Raw genomic sequence first — 26,943 nt, 5'->3', positions numbered from 1 at the left:
ACACTTGGCAGTGGTGTTTGTCAGACAGATTTCTTGAACACACAATCTAATTAGTGTCATTAAATCATCAGTGAATTTGAATAGAATTTATAATTGGAACAGGAGTAGTTTTTAAAGTAGAACTTCAGTTGTTAATTTGGGGTAAACAAGGTCTTTCCAGGGGTTGTAATTCTCAGAATCACCCTATCCCTGCTGTAAGCCCTGCCCTTCTGCTCATTTCCCTTAGCATTAATTTCTGGAATTGCCCCTGTAAAGGTGGTAGCTGTTTCAGACCCAGGTGGCATGGAAGATCAAGACAGTGGCTTAGAATAGCCACCTTGTGGGTTTGCAGTACTATTTTTAGTATTTGGAAGTATTCTCTACCAAAGTAACGCACGTTCCTAGCGTTTCTACTTGAAAAGTAGCGTGGGGTTAGCAGGTAGCAGTGGTCCCTGCCCCTCTGCCACTCCAGAGACACATGGCCAGCCTTGTTCTCCATCATGACTTAGAACAGAAGTTCTGTCCTCTGGAGGATGATTGCTCACGCACTCACTACATCCTGAATGCACATGTATGAACCTTCTGAGCCTGGTGTGGCCTCACCTGTCCTTCTGGTTAAAGAATTAAATGTTTAATTACTGTGACTTTCATACGTGCACTGTTCAGCTAAATTCCCTAGGACAGGCGTTAGATGACCTTTCCTGTGTAGCTGTTGGTTTTTCTGGCATTCATAGTATCTCCCTTTCTGATCATTGAGTTTCCTATGTAAATCCAGTATCCCAACCTGAGGGGCTGATGGCCAGTCTAAAATGAGTGGCACAGAAACTGGCTTTCCAAGACAGAGAACTTCCTCAGAAATTGCCAGAGCATTCAGCCTAGGATAGACACAGATGCATCCAGAGAGGCTGGGTGGGAGGCAGCTGAAGGATTAAGACAGCATGCATGTTGCTGTGGAGCAGAGAAGAGCATCTGCACTGCCATGGTACAAGACCCTTGGGCACAGGGGCTTGCTGTGGGGCTGGTACTACAACATGTTAGCCACAGCAAGAAGCAGTGACCACTCCTCTTAGAGCCTGAGGGACAGGACCAGGGACACTCCTAGACCACCTGTCCTTACCTCACTGGCCTCTCTATCCTCTCTCACATTTCCTGCATGTCTTAGTTTGTGTTACTATTGCTGTGATGAAACGCTATGAACAAAAGCAAGTCGGGGAGGAAAAGGTTTATTTTATTTATATTGGCTTATGCTTCCACATCTATAGTCTATCAGGACAGGAACTTAGACAGGATGGGAACCTGGATGCAGGAGCTGATGCAGAGGCCATGGAGGGGAGCTGCTTACTGCCTTGCTCAGCCTGCTTTATTATAGAACCCAGGACCACCAGCCCAGGGATGGCACCACCCACATCAGTCACTCATTAAGAAAATAGACTGCAGGCCTGTCCCAAGCCCAGTCTTATGGAGGCATTTTTCAAGTGAGGGTCCCTCCTCTTAGGTGACTGTAACCTGTGTAAAGTCAGTAGAAAATGAGCCCGCACAGTGCACGTCTATGGCTGCCAGTGTAGTCAACCATCTCTGTTTGCCTTGTGGCTGTCTGCATTTCTTCTAGCATTGTCTCTGCTATTTTCAGTTGCGTTGCTGGTCTTTTCATGTAGGTGTAGGAGTGCTCTTTATGAATAAGGGACATTATTTCAGCCTCCACTGTTCATTCTCACTTGATACAGAGTAGTTCCCCACTTGTCGTATCATGAATCAAATGTTCTTTCTGAAGAGATTTAAAATGCCACCTCTGTTCCCTCTCGTGCATATTTATATGTCTGTCCTCTATCTAGCTTGCTACATCCTTGTGCTGGCACCAGGCAGCTCCAGTGATACCCACGTAGACGCTAGACTGCCTGCCCGCCTCCCCACACCTTGTCCCTCTTGTCTGGCCTGTTTCTTTCCCAGATGAACTTCACAGCCATTCTCATGAAGTCTTCACAATTATGCTGGGAACCATTTGAGATTGTTAGGTAATAGCTTCCTAGGATTGAATTTATACTCAAAAAAAAAGTTATTTGACTCGAATTTCTACCCTAGTAAATTGTTGTTTTTATTTTTCATGTAATGCATATAAATGTTTAATCTGGGATAGTTTGTATTTTTGTTTTTATTGCAGATAAATCTGTTTCTGCATTTTTATTTTTCCTGCTCTCTTACTGCCAGTCTATAGATGAGCTCTGCATTTCACTCTTTTGTGTCATCTAGAATAACTGGACAGAATTTTCTGGGATTGATTTTGTTTTCATGTCTTCTGGGTTACTGATGTTACCTGCAAACAAAAATTGTTTCCTTTTATTATTCTCCTGAATTAACTGAAATTTTCATATTTCTGTGAAGATCAGTGATGTTCTCCCTGGCACTGTGGGGTAGTCCCTGCTTTGAGGTGTGGGTGCTGACTTAGATCCTACCACCGTCTTCTTGCTGGCCAAGATTGCTGCCTCTGACGGCCCAGCAGCATCCAAGTGCTCCGTCCCGTTCCCCAGTCTCTATAGTCCAGCAGGTGGGGACTACAACTCAAACTCAGGCAGTCAGCACCAGAGGAAAGGGACTCTGGCTTGCTTTATACCTGTGTGGTCACTTTCCTTGTGGCTATGACCAGATGCCTGACAGACAGCAGCTTGAGGGGTTAATTCTGCCTCACAGTTGAAAAGGGGGTCCAGTCTATGGTCAATGAGGCATTGTGGCAGAAGTACAAGTTGGCTTGTCATTTGGGATCTGTCAGGACCAGAGACAAATTCTGATGCCTACCACCTTTTCTCCTTTTCTAATCTGGGGCTCCAGCCCAGGGAATGATACTATCACATTCAAGGAAGACCTTTCATCTGTTAAATCTTTCTGGAACATCTCATAGATGCACCCAGGGTTGTTTTCTTGGTGTTTTTAAATCTCATCAAGTTGACAATAAAGATTAGTCTTCAGACTACCTGTTGTTCCAAGTAGCCCATGATTGGAAAGGAACCTGTGCCCCTGCCTGGTACCCAGGAAGTCATGTCCCTGGTTACCTGGTCAGCCTTAAGGCCACAGGAGTGGGGCAGATCAGCCCCATGCTTGGGGTTCTCTATGACAGGCCCAACTTCACCTTTTGCCCAAGGGCAGTGATGGTCACTCTGGTGCCATCCTGACTATGCCTCATTTGTGCCAGGAGCTCCTGGCTCCTGAGCATCAGGCTTCATGTTTCCCAAATGTCCTTTAACTCTGCTTTCTCCTCTGGGTTGTGGTGTCTGCAGACAAGAGTGAGATTCATTGTATTTTCAGGTAAGAGTGGAAGTTGGTAATCTTCATAAAACCTTGGATATGGTAGGACATAAGCAGTAACACTGGCCATTCTTTGCTGCCTCTGGCCATCAGTTGTATGGCTATCCCAGGTTTTCTGATGCCTTCTGTGTGTTAGGATGATGAGGACTAGGCCCTGCTGGCACCTGAAGGGTCAGATCTAAAGCTACCATAGGCAGGAGAGTATAGTGCTGAGCTAGGGCTTGAAGGAAAAGCTGGTGTTAGGCTGTTGATGGATGGGGAGAGGCTTGAAAGAGCTCTATACTCTAGGAGATGCACAGCCTCCCTGAGAAAACACACACACACACACACACACACACACACACACACACACACACACACACACACACTGCAGGCTGCTGTGCTGCTTTGGGTCTCTGTGCTTGTATCTTCTTGTCTACTGCTCCTGCCATCTCTGTCCTCCTGACACCTCCACTGTTCTTTACACCCTATACCCTGGTGATGCTGTAGTTCAGCCCCTGGAATACCTCCTATTCCAACCCTGGCACGGGCTCCACTGTTGGTGCTCACCTCCCTTTCCTGGACCTTACTGCTAGACGGTGCACCTGCTTGTCTTTAACACTTAAGTGTCTGGGTTCGGGTGGAGATGGTGAATGACAGACCCACTGGGGGGTGCTGCTCACTGCTGGGCGTACCTGGAAGGATAGATTGTTTCTAGGGTGCTGTAATGAGGTTGCCTTTGGATTTGAGCCAGTTGGTCCAGTGAGTGGAGATGGAAATGGTTTCTTATTGAGAGCCCTGGGACATTTTAGTCCCAGGTGCTCCATTACAAACCCTGGACAAACAACACACATCCTGCCAGTCAACAGCTTCACGCCCATGGATGACTTTATTTCTTTGCTCTGTTAATATGTTTCAGCTAAAGAGAATAATGGTGCCTGCCCTGTGCTTATCTCAGGAAAGTACATGAGATCTGCCTTAAAGGCTCTTTGAGCATCTTTGAGTATAGTTGCAGAACAGCATATTGGGCCTTGGTGGCTTTAAGGAAACAAATGTCCAGGTCCGTCAAGACAGATGGGACTCAACACAGCACTCTGGTTGTCTCCTCTCTTTCCTTCCTCACACTCTGCCCCAGACTTGGATTTCATGCTTTCTTCCAGAGTGTGTTTGACTTATCCTAGTTTTATCTCCAATGTTATCGGTTTTTGTTTTTTGTTTTTTTAAATAATATGAGGGTAGATGGCAAGGGGGCTGTTAGTCTACATCTGGGTAGACTAATGGGTCTTTCACAGTGCAGAAAGCTTGGGAACAGGCCAGCTGTGCTTCAGGACAAGCTGCTTTGGAAACTGGTGTAGGCTATACCATCACGGCCACTCATGATCTTGAACAGAGTCCATCTGGAGCAAAAGTCTGTGCAGTAGTGAAAGGGAAGAAAGATTATGCATTTGCTTAGCTTGGCTTGAGTCCCACAATGGTGTGTGCAAGGGTGGGGCATGCGGACTTGTGCCCATAGGGGCTACACTGCTGTTGCCCTTGCTGTCTGGCCTGTCTCTGGTAGCTCCCATCTACAGGGTGACAACTCTCATCTCTTCCTCAAGTCTTTGGTGTTAACATGTTAAGTATGAAGTCTAGCCGGACTGGATCTATCTGGCCCATATCAGAGGTGATAGTAGCCCTTCTCTGGCTACTCTGTGCTGACTCTGGCCATGAGATGTGTGACTATCCTGGGTTCACTGACAACCTTCTGGCCCTGCTGGCACCCAGAGGGTAAGGATTGAAGGTACTGTAGCCAGGAGGGTGTTATGGAGGCAAGATCAGTGCATACTTTCATTCTGGGAAGCAGGCAGGCAGCTGTACCCCCAACATGGAACGGGTATGCAGTGTACATTTTACTGATAAATTGTCATGTATTGTTTGAACTCACTGAAGAACTGGCCCTGGAAGTGGGGTTCCCTTCCCCATTTCAGACCCAAACATGTTAGTCTCAAAGTGCCCCTGTCTGGGAATAGGTTTATGCTCTCTGTGACAGAGAGCATAAAACCCTGTGTTGAGAGTACCTAGGAGGTAAACCTTTTACAGAGGAGGCCACTGTTGTTTGACTTGTAGTATCCAAGTGCCTGCAGTGGGAACAGGAAGCTGGAAGGTCAGCCATAGAGAGAGCTCAATCAGAGCTCCAGCGGACTAGCTCAACCACCCCAGTTGGTTTCTGCTCGATGTGGTGAGCAGAACTGGATGATATCTATCTACCACTGTTTGTTCTTTTGTTGGAAGCCTCATCCGAAGGGAAGGGACACTTTGCTGCACCATAGACATTTTCTGTTGGCAACTCCAGCAAACTGTCTCAGTGGGGCTTTCCCAGTTATTTAAGCCTGAAGTCTCCTCTGATGCTGTGCTTGCCCAGCTTAAAGGTGTTTTACAGTTGTTTATCTATCTGTTGTTTTTGTCTATCTGCTACTTGCTGTTATTCTGTTACTTTGCTTGCTATATACGTAATAAATTCACTCATTCCAAGTGATAGGCCTAGCAGTTGTAGAACAGTCTCTTGTACATCAGGCCAGCTGTTGGGTGTAAGAGTCCATCTCTAAGCATCAAAATGGGTCAGGGACCAGCTTTTATTGAAAGTACTGGATATGCTTAAAGGGCTATACAAATCCAACCATACAATATTTTTGTTGAGGCCCAGTAATGTGAGGAAGTTGGCTCAATGCCTGTGGGTGGTTTTGAGTCTAGATTTACCATATTTCTGAGCTAGATGCCCCGGACTATAAGCGATCAACTATAGGTGATCTGCTTATGCTTAGTTCCATGTTTGGAGTACACATACACACACACACACACACACACACACACACACACACACACACAAAATTTATTTTTATTTTATGTTCATTGGTGTTTTGTCTGCATGTATGCCTGTGCGAGGGTGTCATAAGCCCTGGAACTGGAGTTTTAGACAGTTGGGTGGCATATAGGTGCTGAGAATTGAACTCATGTCCTCTGGAAGAGCAACCCATCCTCTTAGTTGCTGAGCCATCTCTCCAGCCCCTTAGTATTAGTTTTAATCAGAAAAACACCCTTAACTTTTTAAATATTGTCAACTTGACAGAACCTAGAATAACCTAGGAGACAAACATCTAGGTGTGTCTGTGATGGCATTCTAGATTGTATTAATTGAGAATTGGGAAGATACACCTTAAATATGGGCAACACTGTTCCACAGGCTGGGGTCCTGGACTGATTAAAAAGGAGAAAGTAAACTGAGCACCAGCATTCTTCTCTCTGCTTCCTGACTGGTCCCCACCATGACAGACTGTGTGTTCTCCAGCTGTCCTAATTGGGCTTACTATTGCTGTAGTGAAACACCATGACCAAAGCAACTTGGGGAGGAAAGGGTTTATTCAGCTTCTCCTTCCACATCACAGTTCATCATGAAGGAAGTCAGGGCAGGAACTCAAGTAGGACAGGAACCTGAAGGTAGGAGCTGATGCAGCGGCCATGGAGAGGTGCTGCTTATTTGCTTGCTCTTCATGGCTTGTTTAGCCTGATTTCTTCTTATAGACCACCAGCCTTTCAGGGATGGCACCACCCACAATGGGCTAGCCTTCCCCTATCAATCACCATGTAAGAAAAGGCCTCACAAACTTGCCTACAGCCAGATCTTATGAAGGCATTTTCTTAATTGAGGTTCCAACCTCTCAGATGACTTCAGCTTGTGTCAAGTTGACATAAAACTATCCAGCACATTAACTCTGAACCAAAATATACACTTCCTTAAGCTGCTTTCGTCAGATGTTCCGTCACAACAAGGGTACCTTGGAGAAGACACCTGCTGTTGGGCCTTCCCCCATGTTAAAGTCCGTGTGCCTCCTCAATCAGCTGTGGTCATCAGGACACCCTGGGCACGTGTGGCTGTAGGATACACACACACACAGGCTCACAAACCTGACGTGCCTGCCCTAGGGATATTAGGGCCATATAGTACTCCTGGGGTGTACTTCCTAAATGGCCATGGCCTCAGCTTCTGTTGAGGCTGGACCAGAGACGTTGATATTTGAACAGTGTTGTGAACAGCATTATGATGTTAGTAGTGTGTGCTATCAGATTGAGCTTGGCTGTAACTTCTTCTTGTTGGCTGGTCAGTAATCACTAGGGATAATGGGAACTTCCTGGAGACCCAGAAGATTCCCTGTCCTGCTGGAGCAGTGGACGAACACCTGATCTGAGCATCAGGCCTTTCAGCATAGAAAGCTCCTATTTTTGTTTACTATTGAAAAGTCTGATTGGGTTTACACTGAAAAGATGTCTATTAAATTGTCTAGTAAATTCAAAAGTTGGAGTCAAATAAGCTAAGTTTGGGATGAGTATGTGCTTCAAAACTGAGATTTGGCTTAAAGGTGAACCGGTTTAAGTTCTGAGTAGAATAGGGGGCTGCTGTTGCTGATTTTGTTAGAAAAATTAGGCCATGTGTCTTACTTTTCTATCGCTTTGGTAAGAAGAAAGCGTTCCACATTTCTTTGCTTCTAGAAAAGAATTTCCTATTCCCACTGCAGGCACTTGTATATGAGACAAACAACAGTGGCCTCCTCTGCAAAAGGTTTACCTCCTGGCTGTTTTGTGCTCTCCGTCACAGAATTGGGGGGCTCATGGTTTTAGAGGGTGAGCCCATGACCATCATGGCGGGGAGTGTGGCAGCAGGCAGACATAGCGTGGGAGCAGTAGCCAAGAAGGCACATCTTGTGGTACAGTCACAGGCAGGAAGAGCTAACTGAGAATGGTGTGGGTTTTTGAAACCTCAAAGCCTGCCCCTAGGGGCATACCTCCTAATCCTTCCCAAACAGTTCTGTCAACTGGAGACCAAGTATTCAAATATATGAGCCATTCTCATTCAGACCACCACACCATGGTCATCTTGTTTTAAACTATTTCATGTGGTGGTGGTGTTTGAATCTGCCCGAGATCTCTTCCCAACAGTTCTCTCCCTGCCATGGCATGGTAGTGAGTTACTGAGGGAGGAGGGCTAGGTTTACTCACTGTAAAAGCAACACTTCCAGAAGGCCTGCTGTCACAGCCTGAGTTTTGCACTCCAGTGGTGGATATCTACATGTGTGCCACCCTTCTTCCTGGACAGTGCAGGCCCTGCCCTTGGGGACTCAAGGAGGGAGTTCCTTGTGACAGATACTGTGTGTGATCAGATACAGGAGAGAATTAAGATCTGGGGGTCTGAGATGCCAAGGGTCACTGTTAGAGTGTCCCGACTGTGCTGGGCTGAGGAGCAGAGATCTGGTTAGTCCTTTCTGCCCTGACTGAGTGACTGTAAAGTGCAGAACATCACAATAGTGTGATGTGGTGACACTCACACAGGGCCAGCATTGTTGCTGTAGGGTGTCTTTGGGAATCTGATTGTTGTTTGTAATCTAAAATGTTGACTGTGGTACAGTTTTCCTGGACTTCTGTGCCTCATGAATTTCAAGTTCATGTGTCTTTGTGACTGTTAACAGGAAGCCCACTTCCCTTCTGGGTCCCAGGGGAGAGTCCTGTGGGTCTGTTTAGCAGTGGCCCACTCCGTGCTCCTGAGTTAGGTGACTCTCAACAGGGCTAGGTGATTAGGGTTGTTTTTTGCAATGGATGATTATAAACTAATTATAATATTATTTTTTAAATGCCACCATGTTTGCTTTCTGAAGGTAATTAAAGCAGGTAGATTACCTGATGCCAGTTGCCTAGTGACACCTTGTACATGCCATTACCTGTGGACACCACCACCATACCTTTAAACACTCTATGAACCCCCTTATTAACAGATGTTATTCTGGCAGCCGTACAGTCCATGGTGTTTCCCCAAAATGATGGGGAACAGCCTCTTGGAATGAAACTAATAGAGGATATGGCTTCATCTCCATGCCTTTATTTGTGGTGTATAGTATTGTAATTTGGTTTTCCTGTAAAGGATAGGAAAGTGTTACTGTTTTGAAGTTATTAATTATCTTAAGTCCTGGAGCTTGGTTCAGTGGCTTGGTGCCATTGGCCAGGAGGAGCCTAGATCCCAACTTGTATTAGACCTATCTATACTGCCTGCTATCAGCAAGGGTGACTAAGTGAAGATGTGATTTTGAGACTGTAGATCTCTTGGGCTTGGTCATTCATCCAGCTAGGTTGTGTCTCCCTGACATCCTCATCTTGATCTCAGGATGACATTTAGCTATCCTCTGTTCGACACCATTCTCTTTGGGGCATGTCTTTCAGAAACAGACTAAAGGTAAGATGTTGAAGTACAAATGCCAACCTCACACCAGACCTTTAGAGTGTTTTCATGGCCCCTTGTCATTTGGTCTTCATTGTGGGGCATTGAGAAAGCAGCTGGCAAAGGACAGATCAAGCTAGGCCAGGCAGCTGGCCTGCCCATCCTTTCCTTCTGTGCCACCTCACAGTCCTCAGAAGCATGATGCCAGCTCAGGGCATAGAGCCACTTGCTTCCTTTGGTCTTGCTGTCTCTTAAAAGACCATTTCAGTGCCTGTTTGAAATATAAACCAGAGAGCCAACAGTCTGACCTGCTGGCCCTCAACTGGCGCCTCCTGCACCCGCTACTTCTGGACACAGTGTGAGGCCTTCTGCAAGTGGCCTTTCTGTGGGAAAGGTACTCTAGGCAGGCCACCCCTGCCTGAGCACAGTTTTCCATATTTTCTCATTCCCATTTCTGAGCTATTGTGGGAATGCCTGTCCTCTCTCCAGTTAATCTATCCCCATACACCTGGTTAGGAATGACCACTGCCCCAGCATATTCTTAGTGAACATGTTTGTAGACAGAGCTCATTTTCTCAAGAGAGCCCTTGTAAATCCTCTCAGACAGGGAGTATGGGGCCTCTGCAGTTTCGAGTGTCACCTGCTCAGTCTGCCACATGACCACAGTTGTGACTGGATAGCCCTAAGAAGTCCTGTGAGGCCCTGGCATCGGGCTGCTTCCTTAGCAACAAGAAAGCAAGGCCAAGGATGCCCGCTCTGCAGGTTGTGGGGACATAGCACAGGTGAGGACAGAGCTGTAGTTGCTGTCCTAAGGGCTAGCCTCAGCCCCAGAGTGTCTGGTAGGTGTGGCAGCCTGAGAATTTGCCTGGATCTTCCAGGCTAGACCCACAGGCAATGTCTAACACCTCCTGTATTATGTATGAGGCATGAGTAAGCTGGTGGTCCTGTTTGTTTTGCTCATGAAATTCTTAGGTTTCACTGAAAGTCATCTCCATGACTCAATTCCTATATCTCATGCCTGGGATGCACAGGCTTGATTGTTGGAGTGGATAAAGAATATTCACCTTATAAAATCATACACTTGCTGTCACTTTTCCATCACATTCTTGATAATGATGTGACTTGAACTTCATGTGCTGAGTAAGTGGCGTATTACGATTCTGATCAGGACAAACTCAGAGCAGTTTACAGTCCCACCTTTTTAATCTACCCAGTGCTGTAGTTGACTGTGGAAGCTGGTGACAGACACTGTCTTGGGAAATCCAACCAGCGAGCTGCAAGGCCTGTGGTTGGGGTACAGGCCAGGCCTCTGTGTGGCTTGGACTTGTGGAAGCATGGACTTGGAGAGATATGTGTCAGGGTTAACTGTGGCTGGGCTAACCTCCTGGCTTCCTCCTGGATTGGGGAGGATTGTCCAGGTGACCCTTGGAGCTGGCGTGGTACATACAGCACTGTCTGCAGTGCCTGAAGGCTGGCCCAGGCTCCTCTTTTGAGTGATCACCCAGCACCATTTTGGACATGTCTCCGGTACATCCTGTCTGTCTTCCAGAAAGCCTTGCTGGAGACCACGAGAGGCAACACCCATGAAGAGCAGCTAGCTATCTTCACACTCATGTGCACTGACACCACACCTGTGCACATTCAGACGCACACAGGCTTGGACCTCATCTGTGTGCTAGTTCATACATTCATGCATAGGTTGAAGGGCTAGCTGTTTGCCCACGTGGGCATCATCGAAACCCTCTGCTCAGGAGCCAGCCCACCTAACCCAAAACCTTCACCTCAGTGTCCTTCCTTGAGCTGTTCTCTCTTCGTCAGGGACCTCTAAAGGAACAGGCCTGATACACCATGTGTATGTATATTAAAGGGGGGTTAGTAGACTGGCCTCCATGCTGTGGTCTGGTAACCTCATGATGAAAGGCCTACAATGCAGCAGTTGTTCAGTCTGTAAGGCTGGATGTCTCAGCAAAGCCAAGTCTGGCACAGACGTTCTGGAGGATTCCTTATTTTCAGTCTAAGTTGGAATCCCAAAGAAGTAGGCTCTAATACTGTCAAAGAAATGAATGTCTCAGTAGCAGGACAGATGAACCTGTCTGTGAGAGTGAGGGAAAGTGGGCAAAGGCAAAGCTTCCTTCTTCCATTTCCGTTATGTGGGCTGCCACCCTGACTAGGAGATTCCACACAAAACCAAGTGTGTTGGTGCGCCCAGCACTCTGGAGGCAGAGGCATCTCTGAGTTCTGGGCCAGCCTGGACTACATTGTGAGTGCCTAGACTGTCAGGATTATGTCCTGGTCTCAAAATAAAAGAAAAAAGAAAAAGAAAGAAAGAAAAGAAAATTCCTCACAGGAGGGCATAACAGATTGGGGTTTCAGTTCCTTCCAGATGTAGTCAAATTAGCAAGCAAACTCGGCAAATTGCCACCGCAGGCTCCTTCCAGGCTGTGAAGATTGAGGTCTCGGGGAAACGCACTCCAAAGGTCCCAACCACCGGTTGGTTTCCTGTCACGGCTGCATTCTGTGCTGTGACCTTCTGCACAGTCCTGAGTGGCTGGATGTCCTGTTCTATTCTGCTCCATACTTCATCACTGATCACTCACTCTGGTGAGGACACGCTGTGTCAGATTTTTTTTTCCACAGGCCACCTGGATTGCCAGTTCCTTGATTACCACTCCCTGCCACTCTTCCTTCCATGAGGAAGCAACACCCAAAAAGTGCCCATGCCCACAGGGTAACCACCCATTAATGCAGTAAAGGCTGGAAATAGCTCTTAGGTCAAGAGGAGCCAGTGGCCCTGCTGAAGTGCCTGAGAGGCTCCCTGCTTGGGTGGAGGCAGGGTTCTTGTCTGCCCTTTGCAGTGCAGTGGCAGGGATCTGCCTAGTCGGGTAAGCATTTTCCCATTTGTTTTTGACCATTTCCAGAATCCTTACTCATGGGCAGATCGTTAGTCGTCTGAACTGATGGCAGTATTCACCTGCAGTTTATCTATGCATCATAAATCCTGCAGTCTCTCTTCTGTCCCCTCACTGGCGTCTTCTCTTTGTCATGTCCCAGTGGTCTTTCCTGCTCCAGAACTTGACAGTGATAGAACCTTATTGACTTCTTCATGCTCTTGTCTGTGCCACCTGCTGCCCTGTTGAATTGCTTGTTTCTGACTCAGCCTTGTGCTTCTGCCTGTTGGTAACTAATTCTGCTCTGAGGTAGTAGGCAGCATTGCCTCAGGTGAGTGCATACCATTGTCTGGCTGCTCACCTTGAGGAGCTTAGGCTGGCCTCTGGGCCTGCCATGTGTGTTGCAAGCACACTCTTAATGTGGACTCTTGGTGGATGAATCCCTATGGCAGAGTTTCAGAAGTCTTCCATGGCTAAGAAAATGCCAGCATTGTGCGAACTGGCCTCACTATTTCAGCTCTGTGGGGCATACTCAAAGAGCATTTACACCCTAAAAGGTCACCTGCTCCTCCTGAGTACTCTGCACAGATCCAAGGCTGTTCTGTGAATCTTGCCCTTAAAGGGGCAGAGGAATTTCAGGCCTTGGCAACCTGTCTCCTCTGTAGCCACCGTAGATGAGTGGGCAGGTGGGCAGGTGGCACCCCGGGACCCCTCGTCAGGGAGTGGTGGGCTGGTTCCTGGGTGTCCGTGGGTCTCCAGGGCTCTGACCTCTGTCCTCCTCTGCCTGCAGCAGCAGCAGGAGATGCTGGCCATGAAGCACCAGCAGGAGCTGCTGGAGCACCAGCGGAAACTGGAGCGGCACCGGCAGGAGCAGGAGCTGGAGAAGCAGCACCGGGAGCAGAAGCTGCAGCAGCTCAAGAACAAGGAGAAGGGCAAAGAGAGTGAGTGCTGGTGGGCACAGTGAGGACTCAGGGCGGCCCCACCCGGCCGCTGCCTCTGCTGCCTGTGCTGCTGCCCCGGCGGCGGCAGTTCTGGAGGGGCTTGTCACCCCACATCAAGTCATCGGTGTTCAGGGTGATGAGTTCAGGTCACTTCTCTTGGGCGTAGAGGCAAACCAGTGGCCCTGCTTTTGGCTTCATCCAGGTGTCAGGAAGGTCTCAGTATCGGCCTTGGTGCAGGGGCATTCTGGGGCTCCCATGTTGACTCAGGCATCTTGAGACCACTTGACAGAACTCTTTGCAGATGCACAGAATATTAAAGCTGTAAAGCGCACTGCCTTCCAACTCCGAGGTCTTCCCTAAATTGTCTTTGGATGCATTTTCTAAGTGCCCCTGAAGTAGGTGTCAGCCTCTAGATGGACATGCAGCTGAGGATGCAGTTCTTGTGGGGCCAGTCCTCTCATAGTCTTGCTTGGTGATACAGAGGTGATGTGGTTGACCTCCCTAAGAAGAGCCCTAGTTGACAGTAGCTGAGAGGCCACAGGTAGCACGTTATTGCTAAAATCTACCGTGCAGACTGTATTAGTTACTGTCCTGTTGCTAGGATGGAAATACCTTGACCAAAAGCACTAAAGACACACTGAATTCATTATGGCTTACGGTTCCAGAGGGTCTGAGTCTGTTACAGCAGGGAAGATAGGGGAAGACAACAGAAGCAGGAGCAGGCTGAGCACATTTCAACCACACATGGGAAAGAGGGAGAGGGAGAGCAGGAAGTGGGGGAAGGCTAGAAACCCTCCAAGCCCACCTCCCCAGTGACATACGTCCCCTAGCAAGGCTACACCTCCTAAAGGTTCCTTAAAGTCCATGTACATCACCACCAATTAGGACCAGTTATTAAAATACACAAGCCTATGGCGGGGGGCCATTTGTCATTTAGACACCACATGGACAGACCCCCCAAAATCCTTTATCTGCAAACACTGAAAATGGCTAGCTATCTTTACAGATCATTGTAACAAATTTTTGTATGAATTTTAATCTCCATCTGTACCACATAACAAGATGCATATGCTTAAAACATTCTTGTAAAGTCTGTTATTTGACGTTGTTTGAGAATCATTTTGGCATGTGATATACAAAGATGCAGACAGATATGTCTGTGACAACAAGGAATAACCTGGGAGCTGGGATACTAGCACCTAGGCACCATCCACCCAGCAAAGAACCAACTGGACCACTGGGCCTCTGTCTTTCCCCTTCCTCCACACCGCTGCTGTCGGTCATCTTAGTCCCAGCTCTGTCCCAGGCCCTCTGACATCTGGTGCTGCTTTCCTGAAGGGAAGTGGGAGTCTGTGACTGGCCTGCACAGTTCCCCTTCCAGGATATGCTCAGTCAGGTCTTTACCTGTGCTTCAGGTGAGACAGCTCCCTTTGCCTTGGTGTGGGGCTACCCCCTGCGTGTTACGGAACAAAGCTCGTGGTGAGTTGTGTGCACTGTCAGCTCTTTCCTCCCTTTGAGTGGTGACTTTTGGCTCGTAATGGTGTTTGTTAAGCACAGGATGCTCTGTTCTAGCTTAGTCCACTCTCTCAGTTTTCTTTCTGTACTTTTGGGTTGTGTTTTAGAAACCACTCATTTCTCCCAAACCATTTCGCAGCATTTGAATAGTTTCCCACTTGTGTGGACATCCATTCTGCTGGCACCGGTGTGTGTGTTGCATGGTTTAGGATGTGCATCTGCCCCTCTCTGTCTGCATCCCTGTGTTTCCAGGCTTCCTGTGGTGACGTCGGCCCTTGCTGTCACCAGTGCTTGTAGTTTCAGTTACCACAGCTTGGAAGTGAGCCTGAGCACAGCAGTGCTAATCTTCCACTTCATACTTTCCTACTCTTTTTTTTATTTAATTAACATTTCTTTTTATTTATTTTACATACCAACCACAGTTTCCCCTCCCTTCTCTCCTCCTGTTCCCTCCCTGACTCCCATCTACCCTGCTCCGCATCCACTCCTCCTCTCTCTCCACTCAGAAAGGGGCATCCTCCCATGGGCTAGGACAAATCATGGCACATCAAGTTGAGGTAGGATCTAGCTCTTCCCCCTGCATATAGGCTGGGCAAGATAATCCAGCAAGTGGAACAGGTTACCAAAAGCCAGCTAAGTACCAGGGACAGGTCCTGATCTCACTGCTAGGAGCCTTACAAACAGACCAAGCTACACAACTTCATACACATGCAGAGGGCCTAGGTTGGTTCCATGTAGGTTCCCTAACTGTTGGTCCAGAGTCCATGTGTCCCACGAGCTCATGTCAGCTATCTCTGGGTTCCCCCATCATGACCTTGACCTCCCTGGCTCCTACAATCCCTCCTCCCTTCAGGAGGACTCCCGGATCTTGCCCAGTGCTTGGCTGTGAATCTATGCATCTACTTTCACCAGTTACTGGGTAAGGGCTCTCTGATGACAATTAGGGTAGTCACCATCTGATTATAGTAGATGGCCAGTTCAGGCACCCTCTCCACTATTGCTAGGAGTCTTAGCTGGGGTCATACTTACGGATTCATGGGAGTTTTGCACCAGGTTTCTCCCTAACCCTGAAATGATGCCCCCATCAAGATGTCTCTTTCATTACTCTCCTCCTTTGTCCTGCCCCTAACCCACCTCCTGTGCCCAGCCGGCCCAACCCACTCTTTCAAGTTCCCATCCACCCTCCCACCTCTGCCCCCAGTTTACTCAGGAAATCTCTTCTATTTCCCCTTCCCAGGGAAATCCATGCTTTCTTTCTTTGGACCCTCTTTGTTATGTAGCCTCTCTGGGGCTGTGGATTGTAGGTTGGTTATCCTGTACTTTACTCCAAATGTCCACTTACGACTATGTACATACTGTGTTTGTCTTTCTGGGTCTGGGTTACCTCACTCAGAATGATTTTTTTCTAGTTCTATCCATTTGCCTGCAAATTTCATGAGGTCATTGTTTTTTACAGCTGAGTAATACTCCATTGTGTATATGTACCACATGTTCCTGATCCAGTCTTCTGTTAAGAGTCATCTAGGTTGTTTCTAAGTTCTGGCTATTACAAATAATGCTGCTATGAACATAGCTGAGCAAGTATCCTTGTGATATTATTGAGCATCCTTGGGTATATGCCCAAGATTAGTATAGCTGGGTCTTGCAGTAGATTGATTCCCATTTTTCTGAGTTACCACCATATTGATTTCAAAAGTGGCTCTAAGTTTGCATTCCCACCAGTAGTGGAAGAGTGTTCCCCTTTCTCCACATCCTTTCCAACGTAAGCTGTCATCAGTGTTTTTGATCTTAGCCATTCTGACAGGTGTAAGGTGGCATCTCAGAGTCATTTTGATTTGCGTTTCCCTGATGACTAAGGATGTTGAACAATTCTTTAAATGTCTTTCAGCCATTTGTGATTCTTGTTTTGTGAATTCTCTGTTTAGCTCTTTAGCCCATTTTTTAATTGGACTGTTTAGTATTTTGATGTCTAGTGTCTTGAGTTCTTTTGGGGATCAGCCCTCTGTCAGATGTGGGATTGATGAAGATCTTTTTCCATTCTGTAGGCTGCTGTTTTTGTCTTATTGACAGTGTTCTTTGCCCTACAAAAGCTTCTCAATTTCAGGAGGTTGCATTTAAAAATTGTCAATCTCAGTGTCTGTGCTACTGGTGTTATATTTAGGAAGTGATCTCCTGTGCCAATACATTCAAGGCTACTTCCCACTTTCTCTTCTGTCAGGTTCAGTGTGGCTGGATTTACTGAGGTCTTTGATCCACTTGGACTTGAGTTTTGTGCATGGCGATAGATATGGATCTATTTGCATTCTTCTACATGCCGTCATCCATTTATACCAGCACCATTTGTTGAAGATGCTTTCTTCTTTCTATTGTATAATTTTGGCTTCTTTGTCAAAATCAGGTGTTATTACATGCGTAGATTTATGTCACGGTCTTTGATTCGATTCCATTGATCCACACGTCTGTTTTTATGCCAATAGCAAACTGTTTTATTACTATAGATCTATAGTAGAGCTTGAAGTCAGGGATGGTGATACCTCTAGAAGTTCCTTTATTGTATAGGATTGTTTTAACTATCCTGGGTTTTTTGTCTTTCCATATGAAGTTGAGTATTGTTCTTTTCAAGTCTGTGAAGAATTGTGTTGGGATTTTGATGGGGATTGCATTGAATCTGTAGATTGCTTTTGGTAAGATTGGCATTTTTACTATGTTAATCTTACCTAACCATGAACATGGGAGATCTTTCCATTTTCTGATATCTGTTTTATTTTTTTTTCTTCAAGACTTAACGTTCTTGTCATATAGATCTTTCACTTGTTTGTTTAGAATTACCCCCAAGGTATTTTATATTGTTTGTGGCTATTGTAAAGGGTGATGTTTCTCTGGTTTCTTTCTCAGCCCATTTATCATTTGTATATAGGAGGGCTACTGATTTTTTGAGTTTATCTTGTATCTCGTCACATTATTGAAGGTGTTTATCAGCTGTAGAAGTTCCCTGGTAGAATTTTTGGGTCACTTATGTATACTATCATGTCATCTGCAAATAGTGGAAGTTTGACTTCTTCCTTTCCAATTTGTATCCTTTTGATATCCTTTGGTTGTCTTATTGTTCTGGCTAGAACTTTGAGTACTATATTGAATAGATATGGGAAGAGTGTACAGCCTTGTCTTGTTCCTGATTTTAGTGGAATCGCTTTGAGTTTTTCTCCATTTAATTCGATGTTGGCTATTGGCTTGCTGTACATTGCTTTTATTATGTTTAGGTATGTTCCTTGTATCTCTGATCACTCCAAGACCTTTACCATGAAGGGGTGTTGGATTTTGTCAAAGGCTTTTTCAGCATCTAATGAGATGATCATGTAGTTTTTTTTCTTTCAGTTTGTTTATATGTTGGATTATATTGACAGATTTTCACATGTTGAATCATCCCTGCATCTTTGGGATGATGCCTACTTGGTCATGGTGGATAATGTTTTTTAATGTGTTCTTGGATTCAGTTTGTCAGTATTTTATTGAGTATTTTTGTATCAGTATTTATGAGGGAGTTTGGTCTATAATTCTGTTTCATCTTTGTGTGGTTTGGGTATGAGGGTAAAAAGAAGTTGTCAATGTTCCTTCTGTTTATATTGTGTTACAATTTGAGGAGTATTGGTGTTAGCTCTCCTTTGAAATTCTGCACTAGAATTCTGCACTGAAACTATCTGGCTCTGGCCTTTTCTTGGTTGGGAGGCTTTTAATGACTGCTTCTTTTTCCTTAGAGGTTATAGGCCTATTTAAATTGTTTGTTTGGTCTTGATTTAATTTTGGTATGTGGTACCTATCAAGAAAATTTTCATTTCTTTTAGATTTTCCAATTTTGTGGAGTACAGGTTTTTGAAGTATCACCTGGGTTTAAGTTTTCCTTCTAGTACTTCTATAGGGCTGAATTTGTGGATAGGTTTTGTTTAAATTTGGTTTTGTCATGGAATATCTTCTCCATCTATGGTGATTGAAAGTTTTGCTGGGTATAGTAGTCTGGGCTGGCATCCATGGTCTCTTAGTAGCTGCAAAATGTCTGTCCAGGACCTTCTGACTTTCAGAGTCTCCATTGAGAAGTCAGATGTTATTCTGATGGGTCTGCCTTTATATGTTCCTTGGCCTTTTTCCTTTGCAGCTCTTAATATCCTTTCTTTGTTCTGTATGTTTAGTGTTTTGATTATTATGTGGCAAGGGAACTTTTTTTTTTCCATCCAGTCTATTTGATGTTCTGTTAGCTTCTTGTATTTTCATAGGCATGTCCTTCTTTAGGTTGGGAAAGTTTTCTTCTATTTTGTTGAATATATTTTCTGTGCCTTTCAGCTGGAATTCTTCTTCTATCCTTACTATTCTTAGGTTTGGTCTTTTCATGGTGTCCCAGATTTCCTGGATATTTTAAGAATTTTTTTAATTTAACATTTTCTTTGACTGATGAATCTATTTTCTCTATCATATCTTTAACGCCTAAGATTCTCTTTTCCATCTCTTGTATTCTGCTGAAGATGCTTGCATCTGTAGTTCCTGTTTGCTTACCCAGAATTTCCTCCATTTGTGTTTTTTTTATTGCCTCTATTTCAGTTTTCAAGTATTGAACTGTTTCCTTCACCTGTTTGTTTTTTCTTGGCTTTCTTTTTAAGGGATTTATTGATTTCTTCCAATTTTTTGTTTGTCTTTTTCTTGATTTCTTTAAGGGAATTTTTCATTTCATCTTTAAGGGCCTCTATCATCTTCAAAAAGTTATTTTTAAGGTGGTTTTTGCTTTTGCTTCATCTGCATTAGAATGTTCAGGTCTTGCTGTTGTAGGGCCACTGGGTTCTGGTTTATGTTGTTGAATGTATTCTTACACTGGTGTTTATCCATCTCTTCTTCCAGTTGGTGTGGGTGGTGCTTGTGCCTATAGGGGCTAATGTACTTCCAGTTGGTGTGGGTGGTGCTTGCGCCTATAGGGGCTAATGTACTTCCAGCTGGTATGGGTGGTGCTTGCGCCTATAGGGGCTAATGTACTTCCAGTTGGTGTGGGTGGTGCTTACGCCTATAGGATCTGCTGATGTTGCCGGAGAGGGCTGTCCATGGGGAAGATGCTAGGGTAGGTGTGGTTGGGTGGCAGCAGTGGTGGTGCAGCCTGCTGGCCTGCTGCTGGGGTCTGCTTTAGAGCAGTGGAATTCCACCAGAGTTCAGGGCAGGGCCCAGCTGCCTTGCTGGCACTGAGATGGGAAGGAGAGGGGCAGAGGTTGTGCCCTGGGGTTTAGAGCCTAGAGATTGGGGCAGTTCAGCCTGAAGACCAGTCACTCACCTGTTCTTCCAACGGGTGTGGGTGGCACTTGTGCCTATAGTAGCTGCTGATGTTACTGGGGATGGTTGGCAAAGGGGAGGGTGATGGGCCGGTGGGTTTGGGCTGCAGGATGGGTATGTGGGAACAGAGTCCAGTTGGTGGCAGCAGTGGTGGTGCAGCCTGCTCACTGGTCTCTCTGGCAGCTGGAGTCTGCACCAGAGCAGTGGTGTTCCACCATACTTTCCTACTCTTGGCACTTAGTGTTTTCATTGAAAAATCTTGAAATTGGTTATTGCCGTCCACACATGTCCTGGGTTTATCTGATACATGGACTGACTCTGCATCCTGTTGGTGAGATGTGATATTTTACAGCGTTGATTATTCCTAATCCCTCAGTATTCTTTTGGACCTTTCTAATTTTTTCTTAACAAAATTTTAGAGTTGTATGTGCAAGAGACTTACATGCACTTTAGCAGGCATATTTCAAGCCATCTGATTGGTTTAACACTATTGTGCATAGCTTCGTTTTGCAGTTTTGAAACATAATCAGCAACCTGCTGGTTCTCTGCCCAGCAACCATGCTAAAGTCCTGTTCTAATTATCAGCAGGGTGGTTCAGGTGTTCAGCCTACAGAAGCACATCATCCAGAAATACTGGCAGGTTTGTTTCTTCCCTCCCAATCACGATGCCCTTGTGTCTTTTCCATCTTTACTTGACTGACCTAGCTAAGATTCCACTAGAATGATGGGTTAAAGATGGTGGTCTGGCTCCCTTTTGTTGGTGCAGGTCACATTTTCCAGAGGGACTCTTCCTTGGCCTATTTGTTTTACCAAGTTACCTTCCTTTGTTAGTTTGTTACAAGTTTGAATATGCATGGATACTAATTTTTATCAGATATTTCAGTATCTTTTGGAAGTGATCACATGATTATTTTTTCTGACATATTTAGTTAATGTGGTAAATATACCTGTTTGGATAGAAATTCCACCTGACATTTTTAGATTAAATAACCTCTCTCACCTTGATCATAAAGCATTATCCTTTTTTATGTGTTGCATACTTGGTTGGCTCATATTTTGTACATCTGCAACTATATTTGTAAGAGATACTGTCAGCATTTCCCTTCTTGAAAAGCCTTGTCAGGCTTGGCATTATGACAGTGCTGCTCCCAGGCTAAGCTACGCATCCTTGTTCTCTTTGGTCTATATGGACTGTGGTGTTTTCCCATTTTACATCCTTGGTATGGGATGTCTGCACCTTCTCTTATTGATGATTGTTTGGTTTCATTCATTTTTTCTTTAGTCTCTCCAGAGGCTTTTTATCAGTCATGTTAGTCTATTTAAGAATCTAGCTTTTGGCTTTATGGAAACAGTCTGTTGAATGTATTTCTATTTCATTCATTTATAGTAACCTTATTCTTTCTCTGTCTTCTGTTTTCTTTGGGTTTGTGACTTTTCCTGTTTTGTGAGTTACATATCTTAATGATTGATTCCAGCCTTCTCTTCTGAAATCTGAATGTAAAGCTCTAAATTTTCCTCTAAGAAAAACAGTATCTGTATTCGGTAAATTTTCACACATAGTCTAATATTTGTCTTTAAGTGATTTTTTTTCCATTTGTATTAATAGAACTATTGGTATGTTTGTACTTAGGTATGTCAGTGTACTTTACAAACCTCAATTATCTACCTCTTGTCATTCCATTTTCTTGCTCTAGATTTGAATAATATAATTTTCCTTTTCTACTAACTTGGAAATTACTATTCTGCCATTCCTTTATTGATCACAGTTGTGGGTACTACAGCCGGTTTGACTCCATCAAATCTAATCTCACTTAAATTCAAAAGTGGTGTTGATTCATTTAGGACCCACACTCCTATTTACAAGTTGAACTCATATCCACATGTGAACTTTTACCTGTGATGATTTTCTGTCACAGTTTCTTTAATGGAATCTAGTGGTGATGAATTCTTGTCTAAAATGTTATTTCCCTAGTCTTTGAAAGTTAATTTTGCTGTGTAGATTTACTAGGTTTGTATTTATTTTCTCTTCGCACTCTGAAGATCTTATTCCCTTAAAAAATGCTATGATTCGTATTGTTCCTTGCTCAGAGATAATCTTTTTTAGCTGGCGACTCTTAAGAGTCTCTTCAGCCAGGTGGTGGTGGTACACACCTTTAGTCCCAGCACTCAGGAGGCAGAGGCGGGAAGATCTCTGTGAGTTCGAGGCCAGCCTGGTCTACAGAGTGAGTTCCAGGACAGCCAGGGCTACACAGAGAAACCCTGTCTCACAAACCAAACACTAAAGAGTCCCTCTCGTTTGAAGTATTTCTCAGATATACTTTTAACTACAGTTTTCTTTGTTTTCCTTGGGATTCATAGTCTTATATTATGATTTAATATTTTTATGAAATCTTAGAACTGATTATTCTCACCTTTTGTCTCAAAAGAAATACTGCTTTTTCCCTCATTCAGTATATCTGAGACTTTTAGTTGCACACGTTAAGGCCATTTTTCTATGACCCCTATGTTTCTTCAATTTGCTTCCTTTTAGTGATTTATTCTGTTCAGATGTCTAGTTGTACTCATTTGAAATTTTCCAGTAAACTGCTGTTACACTCAACTGATGGATTTTTTACTTGCTAGATAGCTAGTTTCACATTTTTATTCGGATAGTTATAGTTTTCATGGGATTTCTGCCATTAATAGTCCATTATTTTAGCATAGCCCCTCTGGCTGGCTCTCTCCTCCCTGTCGCTTGCCCGTCCCTTCCTTCTGTCGCCCCCACCATTGTCAGAGTGTCTCAGCCTAGTGCTGGTCTGAATGTAAAGCTGAGATATGGGGTTCAGGACCAGTGACACACTGGCCTAGAAATTGGGTTTCCTCTTTGCTTTGCAAAGTTGTCCAGATGCATTAAAACATTTCAGAGGAGGGTGTCAGGCTACTGACACACAGAAGGTGTACTCTCTGGGGCCTGCTTCAGAGTCTGGGGCTTCCTGGGTCCTTCCTTTTCATTGCAGTCTACATTGAGCTGCCTTGGCCCCTTGCCACCTGTTCTCTCATCCACGGGTACCTACAGGGAGACAGTTGGCCGAGGTGGCCCACCCTCTCTGTCCAGCTTAACTCTGTGTCCCAGGTCCCCCAGTGTCCTGGGCTGCCAGCAGAGGCTGTAGAAGCCTGCTCGGATCCCTGAAGTAGTTATCCTTGCAGTCAGTTGTCCTCCGCTCCCTGGACTCCCTCCCCTTGGCTCTGTTTGTGGTCTGCATCCTGTCGGGATTGAAAGAACAGATTGAGATTTGGAGGTGTGCCTTAGTGCAAGCTTTAGGATGCACAATTGACATCTTGCCTTTAATGACTCCTCATTAGATTAGAAGTATTTACAAATGGGACTTTCCTAAAACAAAGTCCTTATGTTTTCAAAGGAATTAAATGATGACTGTCAATGATGACTGTCAAGTAAATTTAATTTACTTGAATTCACTCTCAAGCTCATCTTTAGTGTAAAGATTGTTATTATGCCAAATTAATTCTAAATTTAAGTTGGGAAGTAATTTAATATGCCAGTGTAATTTTGTATATTTTTTAAATTAATGGTTTCAAAACATATATTTTAAGTTTATTGCTAATTTACTCTCTTGTCAGTTTATTTCTCTAATTCATGATTTCTAAATCTAAGAAATTGTTTCATGCACAAAATTAACACTTAGAATCATCAGTAATGTGATGTTCCACTCTTGAAATGTGAAAATATTTCATCTTTTTCACTTTACCTGATAGAATTTCAAGGTAGTTTCCTTCCCGGTCTTTGGAAGGAAATGCTAAGCCTGAATGATGTACCCAGCCACTGTCACATCTTACTCAGTGGTGGCCTTAGGGAGCAAATTCCTTAAAGGCAACTGAAGGCCTTTCCAAGGTGAAGTGCAGACCTGTTGGGATATACATGTGGCATTTGTGCAGATCTGGCCTCTGTAATCGACTGTCCTGACACTTGTTCAGGCCAGCCACTCTAGTGAATTGACCTGCAGTGAACCTGAGGTCAGGAATCTGATTTTCAGACTCCTTAGCAGCTCTCAAGTGCAGCCAGTGCTGAATGCTGAGGTCTAGACAAGCCTTATGGCTCCAAGTAAGGCGGTTCATGGCTTGCCTAGTGCTCTTCGCGGAGGGCTGCCTCCCACCGAGAAGCCGTCACCCTGTCCTCATAGGAGTCTGTGAGGGACTTGACTGTGCACATGCAGCGTGGTACTGCCCGACAGACGAGTGCATGCACAGATCCCAGTGCCACTGGCACAGTGCCCAGGCTGGACTCATCCCAGCCCTGGGACTGGCCACTCCCTCCTTCGTTTGTGGCACATGTGTACCTCACTGTGTATCCTGTTTACTGGATTTGTTGTTGTTGTTGTTGGAGTAGGGGAAGTAGTGGTTATTTATGAAAAGATTACTTCAAATTTTAAACATTACCCAGTCAATCTGTGCTACAACCAACCAACAAATAACAATTTTTCTAGTTGCTGAAAAGCATCTCAGTCTAAATTACTTTCTCAGAGTTTACGAAAATGGTCCAATAAAAATATTATCTCAAGGCTCACAGAATACTACTTCAGAAAACATCTCAGGTCTGTTTATGAGTCAGAAATGATTTCTGTGCTGTGTGCTAAGCTCCGCCCTTTGTTGACCTGGTGTTGGAATGTTCTCAGCTGCACTCCAGTCCCGTCACAGGCAGCAGCCATGGGTTTCACTTTGTGGATTTGGGTGGTCAGGTTTTATTATTAATAATAAACTGCACAGTTGAGTCTTTGGCAAGCTTGCATGGGCTTCGAAGTCCTAAGAATGTGGTCCTGTGAGGAGAAGGCAGCCAGCAGACCAACACTGGGAGATGCTCTATGTCGAGCCCAGCAGCTCAGCCGTGAAGGGGATTCTTGTTTGTGCTGTCAGAGGCAAATGACAGGAGGCATCTTCAGTTTCTCAACATTTGAAAACCAGTGCAAAGTATTTGTTATCTCCTATCTTAAGGTTTTGTTTAACTGACTTTATTCAATATTTAATGAATTGTGTATATATTTGTAAACATTTACATTGTTAAACACTTATTCTTAATCACGCTGCAGTTTACTTATTGGTAACAAATAATGAACTTCATTTGACCCACAGGGTTCATAAGAGTACATGGCCTTTTCCCTGTCAGGTAACAGCAGCATTACCTTTGCCAACCATGTTCCCATTTGGAGACATTTGGGAATCTAAGGTGCCTGCTAGCCATTTAGTTCCAAGAATAGGAAGTCTCCTCTGAGCAGAGTGCAGATAGCATGGCACTGTGGTATGCCTTTGGCTGCAAGCACAGCCCTGATGGGCAGACGTCCTTACTTTGACCCAGTTTGATATAGTGCCAGACTGGGTGGTACTCGGTGACAGAGCACTTGCCTGGACTCTGTCTACAGCATGCAGTAGAGAGACACAGATGCAGAGGCTGGGGTTGAGGTCGGTCACCCAGTCCTGAGGGTGACTTTGTCCTGTTTGTGAGTCCGTGCCTTCCCCACAGGAGCAGGGAAGATGAGAAACTTGAGTAAGTATCAAGCAGAAGCTAAGTTGTGCCTCCATGACAGACTGGTCAGCACTGTGCCCAGCCTACTGGGTGCCAGCCCCTGCCATCCCATCAGCCTCCCTAAATATCCCATCACCATCCAGGTCTGTTTCTTCTCTTTGTGCATGGCTTGACTGCTTGCTCAGACCTCGCTTGGTGCCTGCTAGTGTGTGAGCAATGTCACCACTGGCTGGGACAGCGCTGGCACCTCTCAAGAGCTCTGAAAATCTGTGCGGTGGATAAGTGATAATCACTTAAAAGAATATATAGTTAAAAGAAAAAGAAAACAATTTTGTTGTCCATTTATTATGTTTTGGATTCTAGAACTTTTTCTCTATTAGAGAAATATGTAGAAAGAGAGCCTGAGCCAGCAGCAGGGGAACAGTGGGTTGTACAAAACTTCCCTTTTAAATTCGTCTTGTGGAACCCAAGAACCAAGGTGATTCCCTCTGAACTTGAGAAACTGTGACTCTGTGCTTGCTTTGATGGTGTCGTCTGTAGGCCAAGTCGGTGCTGAACCTCAAGCCCTGAACTTCAGCCTTGCCACCTGGCTGCTGTCCCACATCACCATCATCTGGTCTGTCAGCAGCATCCTCCATAGCATTACGAAACTAATCGTTTCGTCACTGTGATGGTGATATTAAGTTTGCCTTATATCTGGGCTTGCGTTCATTTCTCTTTTCAAGTAGCTCTTCTGTGGACTTGCTCTCTGCCTCCAGCCACACCACGGGGCATTTCCTTTAATGCTGGTTGTAAAGATACTTGATGTGTTTGCAGGCATCATCCTTTCCTAGGTTTCTACTGCTTGCGTTTCTGTTCAGTGTTGACCCGTTGCTTTCAGGAGTGTCTAGGAGTGTCACATGTAGAACAGACGTTTCCACAAACCCGGGATCCTTCCAGGTCCGTGCATTGACAGACAGTTGGCAGGTGACTAGTGGTGAAGGATGGTGCTTTCCTGTCATAGGGTCTGCAGATCCTCTCACCCTCCATGTCTGTAGAACAGTGCATCAGCCTGGGCAGTTGGTCTACTGTGCAGGACCAGAGGATGTGTGCCCATCGATAACTCTGCCTTGAGCACATGTCGAAGGTGAGAAGGAGACCATCTTTCTCTGGTGATAGTCGCCACTTCCAGTCCATGTGCTGAAATGGCTCTAGAGCATGCAGAGTGACAGGAAAACCATACTAACAAACCCAGGACCAAAACAGAAGGCTGGCTCAAAGGATTGTCTCTTTGGTTGGTGGTCT

General features: G+C 45.1%; 1 protein-coding gene across 33 annotated transcripts in view; it reads left to right on the top strand.

The window, feature by feature from the left end:
- Hdac4 (histone deacetylase 4) overlaps positions 1-26,943 on the top strand; it is a 262,371-nt gene that overhangs the window by 156,738 nt on the left and 78,690 nt on the right. For all 33 annotated transcript variants that reach the window (XM_042259861.2, XM_042259865.2, XM_042259864.2 and 30 more), the window contains one exon: positions 13,175-13,325. In XM_042259861.2, the coding sequence (XP_042115795.1) occupies positions 13,175-13,325 (151 nt within the window). The remainder of the gene's footprint in view (positions 1-13,174; positions 13,326-26,943) is intronic.

This window comes from Peromyscus maniculatus, chromosome 13 (assembly GCF_049852395.1).
Source record: "Peromyscus maniculatus bairdii isolate BWxNUB_F1_BW_parent chromosome 13, HU_Pman_BW_mat_3.1, whole genome shotgun sequence".
Classification (NCBI taxonomy): domain Eukaryota; kingdom Metazoa; phylum Chordata; class Mammalia; order Rodentia; family Cricetidae; genus Peromyscus; species Peromyscus maniculatus.
This window is presented reverse-complemented; position numbering and strand designations above follow the sequence as displayed.